The 14,458-nt window shown below is 36.8% G+C and overlaps 1 protein-coding gene across 1 annotated transcript in view; it reads left to right on the forward strand.

Moving 5' to 3' along the window:
- The window catches only part of SLF1 (SMC5/6 complex localization factor 1), a 69,294-nt gene that overhangs the window by 14,337 nt on the left and 40,499 nt on the right, over positions 1-14,458 (forward strand). Inside the window, exons 5-6 of the mRNA XM_090276496.1 lie at positions 3,415-3,577; positions 14,288-14,431. Of these exons, the coding sequence (XP_090132622.1) occupies positions 3,415-3,577; positions 14,288-14,431 (307 nt within the window). The remainder of the gene's footprint in view (positions 1-3,414; positions 3,578-14,287; positions 14,432-14,458) is intronic.

The following is a 14,458-nucleotide window of genomic DNA, read 5'->3' on the forward strand; positions in this document are numbered from 1 at the left end:
GAATCATCTTGTCAATTTCTACAAAAACACAGGCTGAAATTTTAATTGGAATTGTACTGAAGTCAAATTGGGGAGAATCGAGATCTTAATAAGATTGAGTTGTCTTATCAAATTGCATATCCGTCGAAGTCTTTTTAAAAAATTTTTAAAAGATTTCATTTATTATTTATTTTTAGAGAGAGGAGAATAGAGAGGGAAAGAAACATCAATGTTAGGTTGCCTCTCGTCTGCCCCCAACTGAGGACCTGGACTATAACCCAGGCATGTGCCCTGACTGGGAATGGAACCGGTGACCCTTTGGTTCATAGGCCAGTGCTCAATCCATTGAGCCACACCAACCAGGGCAAATTTTTTAAAATTTTAATCATTTTAAAGTTTCTGTCATTAATGTTTTGTAATTTCCATTCTATAAATTTTGCACCTGTGTTAAATTTAATCCTAGGTACTTAATGTTCTAGGATGCTGTTATAAATGGATTGCTCTAAAAGTTTTATCTACATCTGTTGAGATAATTGGCTTTTTTCTTTATTCTGTTAGTATGGTAAATTATTCTTTCAATTCTTAAGTGTAAAACCAAACTTGTATTCCTGAGATAAACTCTATTATAGTGCATTATTCATTTTTAATAGTTGCTGAGTCTATTTGCAAATATTTTGTTCAGAATTTTTGTAATCTCAACCTCATAATGACACCTATGACAAAATCTAAACTTAGTATCATGAATTTTTTTTCCCTCCATAATTGGGAACAGGTCAAGCATATTTACTATAACCACTCTATTCAGTATTTTACTATAGATATTACCCAGTGCAATAAGGCAATGAAACTAAATAAGAGCATAGAATTGGAAAGAAAAAAAAAACACCTAAATAATTATTTGTATTCTAAAAGCCAGGATATTATGCTAAATAGTTTACAAAAAAATGTTATTGTACTAATTAGTGAATTTAGCAAGATCACAGGATAACTCACTATAGAAAAATTGTTTTTATATTCTAATAATGAATGATTGGAAATTAAAATTTGAAAATCAATATGACCTTTGCTTTTTAGTGATTTGATTATGTGTCCAGATAGGTGTGTGTTGTTTATTTGCTTATTATTTGTTATTTGTGTTTATGTTATTTGCTTGGGGTTCTCTGAGCTTCGTGAATATGTGCAGGTATTTTTGCCCTATCTTAATCATGAAAAACTCTCCACCATTGTCTTTTAAGTATTCTGTTGTGTTCTTTTCCTTATGGAATGCTGTCCCCAAATTCTGGGACCTTATGATTCTCTTACATAGATTTTGCATACTTTTTCTGTTTATTTTTCATTTTAGGTTTCCATTGTATAATTTCTATTGACCTTTCATCAAGTTCTGTGATTTCTTCCTCAGTTCTGTGCAGGCCATTGCTAAACCTGTCATAGAAATTCTCCTTTTATACAGTAACTTTTATTTCTACCCTTTCCATTGTACTCTCTTCTGAGTTCCCCATCTCTTCATGGAGATTGCTTATCTTTTTCCTATATCCTTTAACATGTCAGTCATAGTTACTTTAAAGTCACTTTCTGATAATTTCAACATCTGGGTCATCTCTCTGTGCCATTTATTCCTTTATCTCTTGACAGTGATTTTTTTTCCCCTTGCTTTCTCTATATGCCTTATATTTATATCCAAAAGCATATTTTACCTCTTCTGTGTCGGGCACTTAATAGGGTGATTGCGTTAATCTTCCCATTTGGGTTAGGTTTGGGTTTTGTTAATGGTTGAGTCACCTTCAATGCATTATTTCAATTTACTGCAGCAGTGGGCCACAGTTTCTTTGGGCTTGGTGTGGGGCCTGGGGTGCTAGAGGATTTTTAATTAGTTTTCTTCCTTCACACTCAGCTTACTATAGTCCTTGTACTACTGAAGTGACTCTTAAACGAACTCATAAAAGGACTCTCTTTATCCTGTTCCTCTTTTGCTTGTTACTCTTTTCTACAACAGTGTTAAGGCTGGGTGTATTCTGAGATCTGTGGGATAAGCTCCAGTCTTAAGCATTCTTTTGTGTCCTTGGTCCCTTGGGTGAGAACTTTCTCAATGTTTGTGTCTCCATCCCCCAGAGCAGCCATATTCTGTTTGCTATCTATGGACAGGATCTTGGGCAAAAAAGAATTTCTATCCACTACCCAGTATTAGATCTCTGCTTTGTATTGGTGCAGGATCTTAAGCCCTAGTGGCATCCCTGCCCCTCTTTCAGGGATAGATGGCTGTTGCTTCTATCCCTCAACCAGAAACAGTGGATCTTCTTCTGGGCTGCACAGCAGTTTTTCATATATCTCCACAGAGGCAGATGGGTTTTACTTCCACTCTTGCAGCAAAAGCAATGCACCTTTCCTGGGCCCTGAAGGTAGAGAACTTCCTTTCATACCTTACTCAGATGGCTAAGGTTCATGTATATGAGAGAAGGATCCAGGGAAGTGGGTCTGGTTTTACATCTGTTGCTTGGTGGCGGCCAGTCCTAGCTGGACCATCTGTGCTACCGATGGAGGCTCCCTCCCTCTGTTACCTGCTCTTACTCTTTTTCATAAATACTTAATGGAGGTCTGTGGCAAAGAGGTTGCAAATGAGAGTGGGCTTTCATTGTATCAGGGACTCCTAGTTATACTAAACTATCTTGCCACCCTCAAATTTAAAAAAACTTGTCTTGATTCTTAGCTGCTTTGATGACAACCACTTCTCTCCTGCACCCTTGCAAAAGTGAAATAGTTTGGGTGTTGAATCTCTGTAGAGGTTCAGTTCGTTGGCTGGCTTATTTCCTCAGTTCTCCAACAGGTTCAGGGAAAATTATGATTTTTGTAGATTATTTGTTTTTTTTTCTTATTGTTAAATGGTAGCAGTGTTCTCCTGTGCCTTTCTAAATCCTAAGCAGAACCAGAACTTTAATGAAACTTTAGGGATGTATGTGTCGGTGTGTCTGTCTCCTGAATCTAAATGTAAAGCACAATTCTTAATGTATATTAGAGTTAAACTTTTTCAAAAGCTAATTATTAGAGGAAGGTTGGCAACTAGTTCCACTTTTTTGTGGTTTAGAATTATTTCGTTGGAGGTGTGTTGCCTTCTGTGGTAGTTAACTTCCTTAGACTTCTTTCATTGTTTCTTTGGCTTATTGAGATGACTTTGCCTTAGGAAGTAAATTTAATATTCTTGATTTTTAAAACCCTCTCCCATATCAAGAAATTGATGAGGAGAAAGAATAGCCTAATTTCTTAAACATATGCTCTGAACAACTTATAATTTAAGAAATCACTGCAATAGTTGTTGTCCATGGCACTTAAATATCCCAAAGGAATTTAACTCCTTTCAGAAAATTGCACTCCTATTCAAAGAAAGTATAATTGTTTTAGATAATTTGACTGAATATACTTACTGTTTACATTTTTATTTAGAGTTTTGGAGGCTGGAAAAGCAAATGTTACTTTACCAAAAAGTTCACCAAGTGGAATAACTCATGTGTTTGCCAGTAATGCAAGAATCAAGGCTGAGCAAGAAAAAGATAACTTTAAGGCTCCATTTTATCCAATTCAGTATCTAGGGGATTTTCTTTTAGAGGTAAGTGAAGTAAATGGAAAGATTTTTAAAGTTTATTATATAAATTACCAATATAGTCTCATACGAGGCGGGGCCCCCCAATAGCCAGAATTTATTTATAAAAAATTGTGTATTCTGACATGTTTAAACTTTAGTCACCTTCAAAGTACTCTCCATTTGATGCAATACACCTATTGAGACTTTTTTCTACTGCTCAAAACAGTTTTTGAACTCGTCAATTTTGATGCCTTTTAGTGCTTTTGCTGGTTTTTATTTCACCTTTTCCACTTCAGCAAAATGTTTCCCTTTGAGGATTTCTTCATTCAGGAAACATAAAAAAGTCGCTTGGGGTAGGATCAGGTGAGTAGGGAGGGTGGGGCACAGGAGTCATGTCGTTTTTTTGGTCAAAAGCTACTGAACAATTAGGTGTGCTCGTAAATCATAGCCATCATAAAATGGGCAAATGTGTTGAAAGAATCTTCAAAAAAAATTAACTGAAGCTGAACACAGCTTCTCGCAACAATGCTGCATGGTACACTGGTACAGATGAGTTACTAAAACACTCACCTAGTGGGGGAAGCCTGTACTGCAAGGGGTCCACCCTCCAGAAGACAATTCTGTTTTTTTTGTGTCCCCCCTCATATAGTAAAATTATGTTCAGAATTTTGAAAATACAATGATTGAAAGTAATTAAAATGACATATTTTATGGCATTTGCTCTCAGTTATTTAGGTATTCAAGAATACTTTTGATAATTCTGAAAGAAGCTTGCTTATTAAATTTAAAATTGTCTTATTTTGAGTTTCTAATTTTGTTTTCATGTGCTTTACTAATGTTTACTACAAAACAGTTTTAAGCATTTTAATGTAAGTATAAATAAAATAGCAGTGGACTATGATATTGTATGGGAATTTGGGGGTTATTTGATACCATTTGTTACAGAGGGAGCTCGTTCTAAGGATGTAGAACTTTTCTTTCACTTACATCTTCCCGCTTGGTGCAAATACCACTCCTTAAGTAGTTTGAATGGCAACAATCCTAGAAGAAACCCTCTGGTATTAAGCAAAGAAGAATTTTAAAGAAGAGTCACTCAGGTAGACGAGAAATCCCAGTATGTCTAAATTTGGTCCTTAATCTTCCAGGAAAACTGGCTCCTTCGTTGGTGTTTTCATCTCAGAAACTACCATAATGTTTTATCTAATAATTCATGTTAGATACCTGGGAATCACCCATGAAACCTTCCTTTCCCTTATTCCCTAATTGTCTATTACCAAGTCCTATTGATTTTATTTCAAAAACCTCTTTACTTAAATTGCTCTCTTTTTTATTTTTATTTTTTAAGGTCTTTAAAATATTTTGTTTTTAAAAAATTTTATTGCATTTATTGGGGTGACATTGACTAATAAAATTACATAGATTTCAGGTGTACAGTTCTATAATACATCATCTGTTTATCGTATTAATGTGTTCTCCACCCGAAGTCAAGTTTCCTTCTGTCACCATTTAGCCTTCCTTTACCCTCTTCTATCATGCCTCATTCACACCCCCCTGCTTTTCTTCTGATAATTACCATACTGTTGTCTGTGTATATAAGTTTTTTTCTTAATCCTTTCACCTTTTTCACCCAGCCCCCTGAACCTCCCCCTCCTTTTTGACCACTGTCAGTCTGTTCTCTGTGTCTATGAGTCTGTTTCTATTTTGTTAGTTTATTTTGTTCATGAGATTCCACATATAAGTAAAATCATACGGTATTTATCTTAACTCTGACTGGCTTATTTCACTTAGCATAGTACTATCTAGGCCCATCCATGCTGTCACAAAAGGTAAGATTTTTTTCCTTTTTTATGGCCTGGTAGTATCCTATTGTGTAAATGTACCACAGCTTTTTTATCCACTCATCTACTGATGGACTCGGGCTGTTTCCAAATCTTGGCTATTGTAAATAACATTGCAGTAAACATAAGTGTGTATACAGGGTAGGGCAAATGTAGGTTTACAGTTGTTTGCATGGAAAATAATGCAATAATTAGTAAATAATACAAGAATAAACTCTGCGTTTTGCATACTCATAACTATCAACCTATATTTGCCCTATCCTCTGTATTCTTTCTAATTAATGTTTCAGGTTTCTTTGATAAATTCCCAGAAGTGGAATTGTTGGGTCATAAATCAGTTCCATTTTTAATTTTTGGAGGAATCTCCATACTGTTTTCCATAGTGGCTACACTAGTCTGCATTCCCGCCAACAGTTGATGAGTGTTCCTCTTTCTCCACATCCTCTCCAGCACTGTTGTTTGTTGATTTACTGATGATAGCTATACTGACAGGTGTGAGGTAATCACACTGGGGTTTTAATTAGCATTCCTGTGATGATTAGTGATGTTGAGCATCTTTTCATATGTCTATTGGTCATCTGTATGTCCTCTTTGGAGAGGTGTCTATTCAGGTCCTTTGCTCATTTTCAAAATTGAATTGGTTTGGTTTTTGTGTGTGTGTTTGTGTGTATTGAGTTTTATAAGTTCTTTATAAATTTTGGATATTAACCCCTTAATCATATGCATCATTGGCGAATATGTTCTCCCATTCAGTATGTTGTCTTTTCATTTTGTTGATGGTTTCCTTTGCTGTGCAAAAACTTAAGTTTAATGTTATACTTCCATCATATCAAGTTTATCCTCTACCCTGTACTCCTGGACTCGACTCCTAATTAGTCTTCCTGTTACCCTACCTTTATACTCTTGCTAATTTCCTAATTACTCTTACCTTTCTTAAATCTCAAACATGGCTTATGAATTCCCATAGGATTCCTGTCACTCCTACCTTTTCAAATGTATCCTGCTCCACTTTTTTCTGTGCTTAGTCTACTGTAACAAAACTACCTTCTCCCAATTTCTTAATAGGCTAAGCTACTTTCTACCTCAGTGTCTTTTCAGAAGCTATATTCTCTGCCTGGCAAGGTTCTCCCCACTACTCTCTCGCTCCCTGTGTTCATCATCCAGGCTCTGGAGATAATATTGCATTTTCAAGGAAGCCTCCTGATAACTGTATTAAAGTCACCTATAATGTGTTCTTATAGCATTATTTTGCTTTATGCTACTCCCCATAATTGGAATTAATTGGCTGATCACTTGGTTAATGTCTATTTCCCTACTAAACCAAAAGAATCATGTCATCAGGGATGATATATGTCTTTTCCATAGTTATGTCTGAATCATGCATAAAGCCTAGCACATGAGTTCTCATTTTATGTTTGTTAGGTTAATAAAGAAATTATAAAAAGCCTTTGAGTCTTGCAAGGGTATATATAGTATATTATTCTATAATTACCTTTCCCTAGTGAATAGCAGCATTGTAGATTGGAAACTTGACCTTAATTCAAAGAATAGACCTTCCTAAACTATGGGTAATCTTAACTGCAATTGAAAGCGATTGGTCTAGGAATGGGCATGTGAACCAGTTCTGTTCTATGGGACATGAAAAGAGGTATATAAAACTTCTGGGAAGTATATTCTTCATTCTGAAAAGAGAACCACCGGTAGCCTGGCTCCTGCTAGATGTGAAGATGGAATAAAGTAACCTAAATTACCACTATGAGAAGAAGTCTGTTTAGGGTTAAACCAATTCTATAGACAGAAAAATGTAGAGACAGAATCTGGACCCTTAGTTGCTGGATTATCCAACCCTGAAACCTTAGTGTTATATAGCCAAATGCATCCTGATTTATTATCTGAATAGTTTAAAGGTAGAATTAACTGTCAACAGAATGAAAGCCATTCTTAAATACACAGGTTAGTAAATGTACCTGAGTTTTCCTTTTTTCATGTAAAGAAATAATTAAAATGTGATATGTAATATGTTTTATCCACAATCTTTTCTGCATTAATCTGAAAATCTTCAGATTCAGCTGCTGACATACTGGAGGGAAGCAGTAATATATCAGCTAAAAATAGCAGATAATTTCTAACATATTTGTTTTTAGGATACATTGTTTTATAAGTTCTGGCTTAGACAGCTTGGAGTTCATAACCATTCATCCAAATAAGAAAGGCATTTTGTGATCACTCTTAAGGAGAAATAATTAATTTTGATATCTTCCTTTTCTTCCACAACTTTGGCATAGAACATATTTACATTATTCATTAGATGGATTCTTAAGTGTCCTCTAAGAATTGCTACTAAAATGATCGAGTGAAAAGTAACAATTAGGAAATTTTTAAAACAAAGTTTTCTTTAACCTAATTACATTTTTCGGAGTCTGCTGAGTAACAAAACAATCAAGAATCTGTTTAGTTCAGGTTTATAGATATATATTGAAGACTTTTATTGTTCCCCTGTGCTCTGCACTAGGGAAAATGAATAATAGCACACCTCAGACTTCAAGGTACTTACTATTTCGTGGAGACAACAGAACATAGAAACTATTAATTACAGTTAAGTGTATATTGTGCATTGGTAAGATAGTTTGCAGGGTTCAGGAATGCAGAGGAATAAATGCCTAATGTGTCTCATTTGTTTAACCCAAGGAAGGCATTGCAAAAAGGAGACCGTACTGAGGAATACTTAAAACTTCTTTCAACTACCTGCTTAAGGAAGAAAATAAAATGAATCACAGAAAAGTCTCATGAAAATGTAGTAGGAATAATAAAAAAAATACACTTTTTGAGCTAGCTCAACACATTTGTAATGTATTTGTTCCATGACCATAAGGAAGTTATTTATCCTGTGAATGAATTTCTTCTTTTGTATGTAGAAGCTAATACTTACCTTACTTTAATTGTTGTGAGAATTATTGCAACTATTACTTTGGGCTAATATTTGTTGAGTGATTACTGTGTAATAACCATGCTAAGTATTTTCAATATTTAATCTTATTTTAAATCTGATGTTTTTGTGTGTTATGTATTATGGCTTCTTTTTATAGTTGGTGATGTGAGGTACAGATTAAATAATTTGCCCATGATCCCACAACTGTGTCAGATCAAAAATTTAAGGCCATGTTCTTAATAAATTTTAAGGTTTTTCTCCTCAGATCTCCCTTTCCTTCATTTATTTTGGGTATTATTAGGTTCCTTTGATATTCACCTAGTCTCCTTCTGGGTAGTTTAAAATACTTAATGCTGTAAAAACAGTACCATGTACTAGTAGTTAATCAGAGGGTTATGAGATATCATTTAAGAATTAAAGGGAATTCCGGTCAAGATGGAGGTGTAAATACACGCACTGCGACTCATCACAACTGAGAAGAAATATACAACCACTTCCAAAAAAACCCCAGAAAACCCAAAAACTCGAAACTACAGGGAAGTTCAACAAAGAAAGAAAGAAGCAATAAATCAACCAGAAAGGAAGGAGGGGCGGAGCCGGGACTGAGAAAAAGAGGAGCGGAGCCCAGGCTGTGGGGGCGGTGCTTGGCAGCAGGAGGGCTGGCGGCTAGAGGCAGCGCGGCTCCTGGGAGGACGGTGGGTGGGCGCGGCTAGTTTGCGCAGCTCGCAGTAGCTGTGGCGGAAAACACAGCCATACCATTTAAACCCAAGAAGCGATCCCAGCCCCAAGCCGGACCGCACAGCTTGCAGTTCCAGCACCAGGGAAAATAAAGCTGCATTGCTCCTGACTGAAAGCGAGTGAGGGCTGGGGCGGAGGAAGAAGCAACCAGTTTCTAAAAGGAGGCAGTTTGCTTAGTACCGGAAGGGGAAGCAGCGGCAACGGCACTGTTCCCTCTCAGACTCCTCCCCCATATACAGCACCAAAACGCGGTGAAACGCAGCACAAACGAGTACCTGAGGCTCAGCCCCTTAAAACGTAAGAGGGGCTACAGCCCTTACCGAAACTGCAAAGGCAAACACAGAAAGATGAAACAAGTACAACCCAGAAGGGGGGCGCAGATCAAGGTCCCAGTGACATAACTAAGCAATGAGCAGCAGAAAGCGAACTTAACAGGTGAGGAGATAGAGAGCTTAACAGGTGCACAGTTTAAGGCATCGGTGATAAAGATTTTCACAGATTTGATAGCAAAGATTAAATAGGACAGGGAAAGAATGAAGGTTATCCTGGCTGAAATGAAGGAAAACCTGTACGAAACAAGTGGTGAAGGAAAGGAAACCAGGGTTCAAATCAACAAATTGGAACCTAAAGAAGAAACAAACAGTCAACCAGTACAGGAGGAAATGAGAATTTTAAAAACTGAGGAGAGGCTTAGAAACCTCTGGGACAGCTTATAAACATGCCAACGTCTGAATCAGCTTTGCCAGAAGGTAAAGAGGAAGAGCAAGAAATTGAAAAATAATGTGAAAAAATAATGAAAGAAAACTTCCCTAATTGGAAGGAAATAGACATACAGGTTCAGGAAGCAGAGAGTCCGGAACAAACTAGAACCAGGGAGGACCACACCAAGACATATCATAATCAAAATGCCAAAGGTTAAGGATAAAGAGAGAATCTTAAAAGCAGCAAGAGAGAAGCGGAGAATTACTTACAAGGGGGTTCCTATAAGACTCAGTTGATTTCTCAAAAGAAATTTTGCAGGCAAAAAGGGACTGGAAGGAAATATTCAAAGTGATGAAAAGCGAGGTCCTACAACCAAGATTACTCTATCCAGCACAGCTATCATTCATAATGGAAGGGCAGATAAAGTGCTTTCCAGACAGGGTAAAGCTGAAGGAGTTCATCATCACCCCGCCATTATTGTATGAAATGTCAAAGGGACTTATTTAAGAAAAAGAACATCAAAACTATGAACATTAAAATGACAACAGTATCACAACTATCAACAACAGAAGCTGGGGAATGAAACAAAGGCAAACTAAGCAGACAACCAGAGTGGGAACAGAATCATAGGTATGGGGAGCATGTAGGGGGAGGTCAGCTGGGAGGAAAAAGGAGGGAGAGGGAGGGAAATGGTGCAGGAATTAAGAGCATAGTAGGAGGGTGGGGAATATGGTCATGTTGAGAAGAGTTTTATGCACGACTGATGAACATGGACTAAGAAGGGGGACTGCTAGAGGGAGGGGGGTTGCTGGGCGGAGGGGAGCAAAGGGAAAAGAAATTGGGACAATTGTAACAGCATAATCAATAAAACATACAAAAATAAATAATAAATACTAATTAAGGACCATATGGAGCACTGAAAATAAACTTGTTCTCTTTTTTAAAATGTTTCATTGAGTATGCTGTTACAGTTGTCCCAATTTCTTTTCCCCCTGCGCCCCTCCCTCCAGTTGTCCCCCTCTTTAGTCCATGTCCATTGGTTGTGCATATAGTTCTTCTCAACCTCTTCCTGTCTACTCCATTCCCTCCTATGCTTAATTCTTGCATCATCTCCCTCCCTTTTCCCTCTTCTCTCTCTCCATTGACCTCCCCCTGATATTTCCCCATACCTATAATTCTTTTTCAACTCTCGTTGCCTATTTCGTTTGCCTTTGTTTCAATTCCCTAGCTTCTGTTGTTGGTTGTTGTGATCCAGTTTTCATTTTAATGTTCATAATTTTGATCCTTCTTCTTCTAAACCAGTCCCTTTAACATCTCATATAACAGTGGTTTGGATCTAATGAACTCCTTCAGGTTTACTTTGTCTCAGAAGCACTTTCTCTGCCCTTCTATTCTGAATGACAGCTTCGCTGGATAGAGTAATTGTGGTTGTAGGTTTTTGATTTTCATTACTTTGAATATTTCTTGCTGGTCCCTTCTTGCCTGCAGAGTTTCTTTTGAGAAATCAGCTGATAGTCTTATGGGAACTCCTTTGTACATAATTCTCTTCTTCTCCCTTGCTGCTTTTAAGATTCTCTCTTTATCCTTAATTTTTGACATTTTGCCTATAATGTGTCTGGGTGTGGTTCTCCCTGGGTCCAGTTTTTCTGGAACTCTCTGTGCTTCCTGGACCTGTAAGTCTTATTTCCTTCCCCAACTTAGGGAAGTTCTGCTTCATTATTTTTTCACATAATTTTTCAATTTCTAGTTCTTCTTCACCTTCTGGCAACCCTACAATTGGGATGTTCGCTCTCTTATAGTTATCCCAGAGGTTTCTGAGCTCATTTTCCTCAATTTTCGTTTCCTCTTTCTGCAGTGGTTGACTGTTCCTTCCCTATGTTCCGATTTGTTGATTTGATCTCTGGTTTTCATTTCCTCACCACCTGTCTCGTATGTATTCATTCATTTCAGCAGGACTAGCCTTCATTCCTTCCCCATCATGTTAAATCTTTTGTTAATTCTGTAAGCTGCCTTATGACTAGCTCTGAACTGAGCCTCAGGAAGGTTTTCTATTTGTTCATTGATTAATTCCTTTATTTGTTTTTTGGTTAGCAGCATTATAGGTATTTCAATCATTATACCTGTCATTCTGACCATTTTTGTTTATCTTTCCTTCTTGGACGGGGCTGTCACACGTCCTATGCTATCAGGTGCAGCGCCTTGAGCACTTGTCACAACCCTGCTACCTTTTTCACCACACCGTAGTGCTTTGTGTGGGGGCAGGATTCCAAGATGGATTCCTGCTCTTACTCTCCTCTGAGAGACCGGGAGCCTCTTGCTCCGTACCCACGCCCTCTGGGCCTCACAGTCCGAGGCAATGTGAGTTTGCCTTCCCCAGCGTTAGGATCGTGAGCTGACAGGTCTCAACTGCTGCCCGGACTCTGCTCCCCTGGCGTTTCTCGCAGTCCCGCTGCTATCCCTGCTGCTACCGCGGACAGCACAGCCTGACCTTCCCGTCCCAGTTTCACCCCTCCTACCCATCCGGTCGAGCACCATTGCTTTATAACTTCATACATTGGACTTCCGTGTAGTTTTATTTTCTGGAATTTCTGGTTATTTTTGGTTTTGGAGTAGTTGTATTCTTTCTTAGTTGTGGAGGGAGACAGAGTGTCAATCTAAGCCTCCATCTTGGCCGGAAGTAGAATCTTGTTCTTTATTTGACCTCTAGTTCTCCATCCACACTCATGAATTCATTCAAGATGCATGGCAAATGCCATAGCAAATAAAGGAATAAGACCTGGAGTCCAGACTATACCTCTGCCTTTTACAAGACAGGAAACTAAGTCAAACTTCTAAATCAGAAGCAAGGCTAAGAGTTATTGCCACGTTGTTCTGTGCTACTCATAGATAACAGAATAATTTACTGAATTAGTAGGCTTTAGTCATCTGTTTGGAATGTACATAGCATTATGCTACATGTAATAGACTAGACATGGTCCTTCTTTCTGGATCATATAGGAGACCATCACCTAATGGAGTGTACTAAAAGTACATAGCTGGAACAACAACAAAAAAAATAACACACAATAGAGTAAGAAATAAGAAATGAATATTTACAGAGAAATAAATTTCTATGTATTTCATAAGAGCAGCCAACCGGAGAAAGTATTGGTGGTTTGGAGAAAATTATATGTTGATCATTTGTTTAGCTCTCTAGAAAATAGATGATTTTATTTTAAAAATCTTCCAAATACAATAGTTTATCAGGTTGTGATTTTAAATTACTTAATTTATATAGTGTACTTGCAGCATACATCCTAATTCACACATCAATATATGGCATCTGAAATGTATGTATAAGTAAATATATTCAAGATTAGAAAAAATGTTCTTGCCTAATTGATAATGATAATGGTATGTTCGGTGTAACTGAGATCTATATGGGTTTGATTTATCCTGTATTTCAGACACTTCTTGATTTAGAGCCAAGGATTTATCCTTATGCTGTCAACCATGAGAAATTTAAAGCCAGAAACTCACTTTATCCCAGTTCAAGTTGTCCACAGCAGAAATTGTTACTTGTATATTCAGAGTAATTTTTTCCTTGATGCGAGGAATAAGAAGGAAAACGTCTTTTTTTTTTTTTTTTTTTTTTTTTTTTTAGTTTTCAATTTCACTTTTCTGAGTAACTGAAGAAATTTAATCAGCTACTCTCAGGGACTATTCTCTGTTTGCAGGATTGGAGCCTGCTAAAGGGCATATGTCCACATAGGAAGCTTAGTACAAGGGAGAAGGAACCAAAGATCACACCAGAGGCCTTACACATGTCAGCTTATATTATAACTGTGCTCTAGGGGCACAGTGATTTTCTAGTCTCTTTGTGTAAAGGTAGTGACTCTTTGAATACCCTTTCTTAAGTACATTTTGGGAACTGTCATGAACTCATCATAAACTCGACTGTTTATTCTACTAAACTTCTAGAATTATTTATATATACATATATGCAAGTATTTTTTAAATTATTGGTAGGTTTATGGATCAGTTTGGATTTCTTGGCAAGAGAAATACAAGTGTTTGAGATACAGTTAGGTGAAGCTATTATTTAGCTTCTCTTTCTCTCTGTGTGGTATACTTGCAAATGAGAAGTCTTATCAGTAAAAAACGGAAAAATAATGTGAGAAGTAATCTCTAATCTGAAAATATTTTATCTAGATTGTAACCTGAATTTGGACAGGAGCTAGATAAAGTCATTTTATTAATGATTATTTATTAAAATGGTTGGTTGTTACTGGACCAACAAGGCATTAACTTTTCTTGAGATACTCAGAAATCACTTTATTATTCAGAACCTTGTTGTAATGATATTTTTTTTCCCTTGAAAGAATTCACTGGGGTTTAATAATCTTTATTTTGGGAGAGTGCATTTGACCTATTTGTTTGGCTACCAAAGTATTTTGCAGTTACAGATGAAGTTGAATGCCATAAAAAGTACAGTTATGTTAAAATTATGCTTAATTGATTGTTTAAACCATTTTTACATATATACAGAAAGAAATTCAAAATGATGAAGATTCCCAAACCGGTTCTGTTTGGACTAAACATAGCGATCAAGAAGAAAAAATAGATTTCCAGAAAAATATGGGTTTTCTTGAAATAAAAGATGACTTCAGAGAGACCATGTATAGAACTCAGGTAAAACTTTATTGGCTAAAAAAAATG

Source organism: Furipterus horrens, unplaced genomic scaffold (assembly GCF_987537825.1).
Source record: "Furipterus horrens unplaced genomic scaffold, mFurHor1.1.pri manual_scaffold_5, whole genome shotgun sequence".
Classification (NCBI taxonomy): domain Eukaryota; kingdom Metazoa; phylum Chordata; class Mammalia; order Chiroptera; family Furipteridae; genus Furipterus; species Furipterus horrens.